This window comes from Dipodomys merriami, unplaced genomic scaffold (genome assembly GCF_024711535.1).
Source record: "Dipodomys merriami isolate MVZ:Mamm:240054 unplaced genomic scaffold, mDipMer1.0.p SCAF_3, whole genome shotgun sequence".
In the NCBI taxonomy this organism is placed as follows: Eukaryota; Metazoa; Chordata; class Mammalia; order Rodentia; family Heteromyidae; genus Dipodomys; species Dipodomys merriami.
The window spans coordinates 35,880,018-35,886,405 of NW_027204492.1; the positions used below are offsets into that span (position 1 = coordinate 35,880,018).

Below are 6,388 nucleotides of genomic sequence, written 5' to 3' on the forward strand. Positions count from 1 at the left end.
TTGGGTTGTCAGGACAGGTCACAGGCATGTGGGTGAAAGAGAAAGTGAAGGCAACGAAGTAGGAGATACAGTGGGATATGCCTGAAGGAGGAGGCTGAAGGGTGAAGGCAACGAGGCTTCTGATGTAGTTGAATGGAATGGGTCCAGGAACCAGTCCTGAAGTTAGCAGCAAAATCACAGGAGAAGATTCTTTGTGTGGAGCACTACTTGTTGATGGGTAGCTTCTGATGGCCTATGCTCTGTCGAAGGTGGTCATGAAGACTCTCTTGGGGGTCTCCATGTTCTTTCAGGTAGTAACAGCGTTTGGGGACATGTTGGTGCTGAGAGTGAGAGAAAAAATAAAACATCAGAAATAAGAATCAGATTTCTAGTCGGGCACCAGTGGCTTACACCTGTAATACTAGCTAATCAGGAGGCTGAGATCTGAGGACTGCTGGTCAATGCCATCTGAGGCAGGTTGTGAGACTCTTATCTCCAATTAACCACCAAAAAGCTGGAAGTGGAGCTGTGGCTTAAGTGGCAGAGCACTAACCTTGAGAAAAATTGCTCAGAGACAGCATCCAGGTCCTGAGTTCAAGCCCCAGGACTAGCGCTCTGTCTCTCTCTCTCTCTCTGTCTCTCTCTGTCTCTGTCTCTGTCTCTGTCTCTCTCTCTTTCTCTCTCTCTCTCTCTCTCACACACACACACCTCACACACACACACACACACACACACACACACACACACACACACACACACACACACACACACACACACACACACCACTTCTTATGACTCAGGGTGTTCTCCCTGGATAAGTCTAATAAGTTAGCAAGCCTGCCAGAGAATTGGGCTAATTTACTTGTAAAAAGTGTGAATAAAGACTAGGCTAACCAAACTCCATATGACCTAATTACACAACACGTGCATTTATAGGGAGGACCCAGGCACATAAAGAAGAAACAGCCCTCCCTTAGTACTAGACTTACAATAAGTAGAGTTGGGAACGAACCCTATCAGTTCCCTTATAATCAGAATGCCATACTTTATCCATCCCAGCTTCTTGGTAACTTGGATTGGACACTGCTCTTGAATGTGGTTAATATATTCCAAATGACTGTGTCTTCCAGCTTTCTGATAAAACTCCAGTTTGAACTGTTAAGGTCTAGGAGTTGAATAATTTCCTGGTGTATTCCCCATTGTTCCCTTCACATGTTTCAACTCAAAACCACCCATGCATTTTCCCATCGTTACCTCCTCAGTCGGCTGCTGAGAGCCCCGTTCACTCTCCATGGCCTCCTCATTACTCCTCTTGCAGGCTTTCATTGGCAGAACCTGGCTTGCATTGCCTGGGGAATCCTTCTCTTCAGCCAGCTGGCACTCAGTGAAGAGAGACCTGTCTATCAGCTCCTTTAGGCTGCCAGCCACCTTCAAGAAGATCCGACCCATTTTGGTGGTAACAGCTTCTGAGAGTCCTTCCAGAAACCTGGTCCTTAGAATGGCATCCGACCAAGACAAATGTCGGGCCAGCAGCAGGAAGTCAGTGGCATACTGCCTAACTGACTTCTGGCCCTGCTTGGGATGGCAAAGAACAGCGCTGAGGATGTCTATCTCAGACAGAGAGTTATATATGCCCTGTGATCGCCTCAGAAAGGATTTATTTTCATTTGAGAGGGCGTTTCCAACCTCCATCTGTAAAACAGACCACCTCTCTGCTGCCCCAAGATGAAGAGACACTAGAAATGCCATTTTCTCTGAATCGTCCAAAAAGCCCTTCATCTGCTTCTCGTCATCAATCTCTACCTCCTCCTCCACAGGGCATGAGCCACGGGCTGCTTCTTGCTCTTCTAGAAGGTAACAGAGTGCTGGGGTCAACATACCAAAAGATGGCACTTCCTTTGGTGGTGGTTTCATGGTTTCCTGGGGTGGACCAGTCATGTGTGGTATGGACTTGGATCCAGAGGCTGTAACTTTGATATGAGAGGTAGAACCCTCTCCAGAGTCTGTCGCTTCAGTTTCCAGAGTAGGGATCATTCCAAAAGCTGTTTGTGGTGTTGACATTGTTCCAGGGGTGGGGGCCATCATTAGTGGTGTGGACACCCCTTCAGAGGCTGTCATTGCCATTTGTGGCACAGCTATCCTACCAGAGGCTGTGGCTCCTAGTAGTGGCATGGACATCATTCCAGAAGTTGAGACTTTCGTAAGTGGTGCGGACACTGTTCCGGAAGCTGAGGTTCTTATCGGTGGCTTCACCATCCCTGCAGAAGCCGTGTATGTTGTTTGTGGCAAGGACATAGATCTAGAGGTCACAACTTGGCTTTGCAGTGTTGACATTGCTCCAGCAGGCATTGTTTTCATTAGTGGCACAGATAGGTCTCCAGAAGCCATGGCTGACTGTATGGGCACTGTTCCAGAGGTGGTGGCTCTTATGAATGGCTTGGACATCCCTCCAGAGACATTGGCTATCATTTGTGCAGTAGTTATGTTCCCAGAGGCTGGAGGTCTCGTTAACTCTGTGGACACAGCTCCAGAAGCTGTGGTTCTCCTTAGTGGCATGGACATTGTTCCAGCAGCTGGCACTCTAACTGGTAGTGAGGATATCTCTCCAGAGGCTGTAGATCGCATTCCAAGTATGGACATATCTCCCAAAGATGTGGGTGTCATGTGTGAGGTATACCTTGCTCTAGGGCCTGAGGTTCTCAATTGCAGCCTAGGCATCCCTCCAGAAGCTTCAGGTCTCTTTAATGGGGAAGACATTGCTCCAGAGGCCGAAGCTTTTATCTGTGGCATGGGCATCATTCCAAAGGCTGTGGCTGTCATTTGTGGAGCTGAGACTGTTCCATACATTGGGGCTGTTGGAGGCAAAGTTATCTCTCCAGAAGCTGCGGGTTGCATTAGGGGCAGAGACCTCTCTTCAGAGGATGAAGCTCTTATCAGCAGTGTGGACATCTCTCCAGAGTCCAAGGTTCTCATGATTGGTGTGGATACTGCTCCAGAGGCCTGCAATCTCATCTGCATATCTCCTGATGCCATAGCTCTCATGATGGATGTGGATAGCCCTCTAGAATCTTGCATGCTTATTGGCTGACTAGGCATTGGCCCAGAGGCTGTAGCTCTCATTAGTGTTGTAGTTGTTGCTCCAAGACCTGGGCCTCTAATTATAGGCATGGACATATCTCCAGAGACAGCAGCTGTCATTTGGGATGTGGATATGCCTCCAGAAGCTATGGCTCTCATAGGCAGTGTGGACAGCCCTCCTGGGGCTGGATCTGTCATTTGTGGCATGGACAGAGCTCCAGAAGCTGTATCTCGCATTAGCTGTGTAGACATCTCTCCAGACATTACAGTTGTCATTTGCTCTATGAATGCTGCTCCAGAGGGTTTGGATGTTGTTAGTGGCTTGGACAATATCGCAGAGGCTGGAGCTTTTATTTGTGGCACAGACATCACTCCCAAGGTTGTGTCTCTCATTAATAGTGTAGATGGTGATCCAGAGACTGTGGCTGTCATTAGTGGAGTAGACATTGTCTCAGAGGCCGAGGCTATCTTTTGTGGTACAGATGTCAGTCCTGAAGCTGTGGTTCTCATTTGTGATGTGGACATTGTTCCAGAGATAGGGGCTCTGATTGGCTGTGTGGTCATGGACCCAGAGCCTGTGGTTATTGATTGTGACCCAGACATCATTTCAGAGTCTGAGGCTGTAACCGGCTGTGTGGACATCACTCCAGAAGTTGGGGCTCTTGTTCGCTGTGTGGACATTGCTCCATTGGCCGTGGCTTTTGGAAAGCCTGTGGACATTGTTCTTGGGGTCTCGGCCATCATTATCTGTGTGGACATCACACTAGAGGTTGTGGTGAACATCTCCGTAGTGCTTGTGACTGTCAATGGTGGAGTGGACACTTCTCCAGAGGCTGGGGCTCTCATTCGTGGAGTGGAGGACATGGCCCCTGTGTCTAAAGCTCTCACTGGCTGTGTGGACATCACTGTAGAGGTCGTTTCTCTCATTGGTGGCACATACATGATTTCAGAGTCTAGACTTTGTGTTAACAGTGAGGATGTCAGTCCAGACCCTGGATTTGCCATCAGTTGGGTGGGAATCACTGTAGAGGTTAGGGCTGTCATTAGCAGTGGGCACATTACCTCAGTATCTGGGGCTGGCTTTGGTAATGTGGGTACTTCTCCAGCATTTGGGGCAGCCAATAGTGGTACAGACATTGCTTCTGAGCCTGAAGCTGACATCAGCAGTGAAGATATGACACCAGAGTCCGGGCCTGACATCAGTGTGGTAGACATTTCATCCAAGTTTTCGGTGGTTGTTGGCTGGGCTGGTGTTTCTCCAGAACTTAGAGCTGACATGATCAATGAGGATATCACTTCAGAATCTGTGTCTGACATCAGAAGGGATGATATCTCTCCAGAAGCCAGGGCAGTCATTAATACTTTGGACATTGCTTCTGTGTCCTCATCTGTAATTTGCAAGGGAGACATGGCTTCTGAACCTGGAGCTGTGATTGGCTGTGGAGCCGTCACCCCAGGGTTAAGACTGGGAATTAGGAGTGGGGATATCTCCCCAGGATCTGGGGCCAGCATTAATGGTGTAGACATTGCCTCAGAGGATGAGGTGCTCATTCCAGGGGTGGACAGTGTCCCAGAAGATGGAGCTGCCATTGCCAATGGCAAGATCTCTGCAGAATCTGATGTTGCCATTAGTGCTGTAGACATTGTTCCAAAGTCAGGAATCGTCATCATCCCTGGGGACATCAACCCATAGTCCGAAGCAGGCAGCAATGGGGACAATGTTCCAGAATCTGAGGCTGGTATTAGCAGTGGAGATAGTGCCCCAGAGTCTGAAGACGGCATTAGCAATGGGGACAATATTCCAGAATCTGGTGTAGGCATTAGCAGTGGGGACAATGTCCCAGAGTCTGAGGCTGGCATTAGTGGTGGGGACACTGCTCCAGAGTTTATTAAAGGTGTGGACTGGCTGTCAAAAGCTGGAGACGTCATCATCTGTGTGGTTATCCCCCCAGGGTCTGAGGCTGAGGTTGACACTACAGGCAACTGTACATGAGACTGCAGGACTTGGACCTCTGCTCTGGTCTCTGTCACTGATCTAGAAAAAGTTGTCCCTCTATTCGAGGGGTCAACATTTTCCTCCCTTGTCATAGTGTTGAATCGCAGTGAATGTAAGGGTATTGACATATCTGCCATGGCCACAGGACAGTGCGGAGGAAACCCCTCAAATGATGGCCTCAGAAATCCTGCCCAAAGCCAAGTAGCAAGAAAATCTGTAAATAAGAAATACATTAGAAGTTAAAAGTAGTGTCACAAACATTGGAAAATAAACAAAAATTAATGATTTGTGGTGGAGACCTGTTTTGTGTATGTCCTACAAGGTTGAAGAAACTGTGCAGCAACAAGTAACTCTAAAGCTGGAGTCAACATTGCTCCAAGTATCTTTTCAAACCATCCTACCCAGTTACAGAGCAGTCTGTCAGTTAGATATGTATTTTAATGTTTTTTTCTTTCATGCATGTGTTTCTAACGCATTTATAAGATTATCTCTTTGTTGCTTTGTATGTCCCTCCCCCACAGTATAACCCCTGCTTTCACTATATTTGATGTCAGTATAACTTGTGGAGGAGATGGGGAAAAACCAGTTGTTTAAGGATACAGGTGGACCTGTTGCAACAATGAGAAGTACAAGTTGTCATGTCCAAAACGAGCTTTACAACGTCGGTGCAGGGGGGGGGGTAAGGGGGGGTAAGGAGAAGGATTGGGATTGGGATTGGGGGGAGGGGGGAAGCTGGGAAGGGATGTGAAGGGTAAACAAAGGAGGAGGCTGCAATGCTTGGTAAGAAATGTACACATTATCCTGCCCATGAAATTGTAACTCCTCTGTACAGTATGTTCACAAATAAAATTTTAAAAAATGTTAAAAAATGCCAAATTGTTAAAAATAAATAAATAAATGCCAAATTGTTTGAATAGGGATACAGATTGACCCATTGCAATAAGGAGATGTATAAGACACTATGTCAAATAACGATGTTTACAATTTAGGCAAGGGAGGGAGCGGAAGGTAGTTGTAGAGATGGGAGGGAAGGAAGGGTAGGGGAAAAGCAAAGAAGGAGGCAACAATGCTTGATAAGAAATGTACTCATTACCTTGCTCATGTAACTGTAACACTTGTAACCCCTCTGTACAGTTTGTTCACAATAAAAAATTCATTAAAAAAAAATGCCAACAACCTCATATGAGGCAGGAGCACCACCTGCTGGCCAATTTCAAAAGTGCAGGCCCCTAGGTTATGTTCCATCCCAACACAGCACTCACAAGTCATCCAAGGTACTGGTAGACCTCTATGGGGAAATCCTTCATGAAAATAATCATTAGTTACTAAAGTTCA

The 6,388-nt window shown here is 47.2% G+C and overlaps 1 protein-coding gene across 1 annotated transcript; it reads right to left on the reverse strand.

Annotated features, from left to right (window-relative positions):
- Positions 1 to 203: 203 nt before the first annotated feature.
- Rtl9 (retrotransposon Gag like 9) lies at positions 204 to 5,190 on the reverse strand. The gene is made up of 2 exons (XM_070038984.1): positions 1,234 to 5,190; positions 204 to 320 (listed from the first exon to the last, which is right to left on the reverse strand). The coding sequence occupies exons 1-2, from the start codon at positions 5,188 to 5,190 to the stop codon at positions 204 to 206; spliced, it is 4,074 nt and encodes a 1,357-aa protein (XP_069895085.1).
- Positions 5,191 to 6,388: the final 1,198 nt, after the last annotated feature.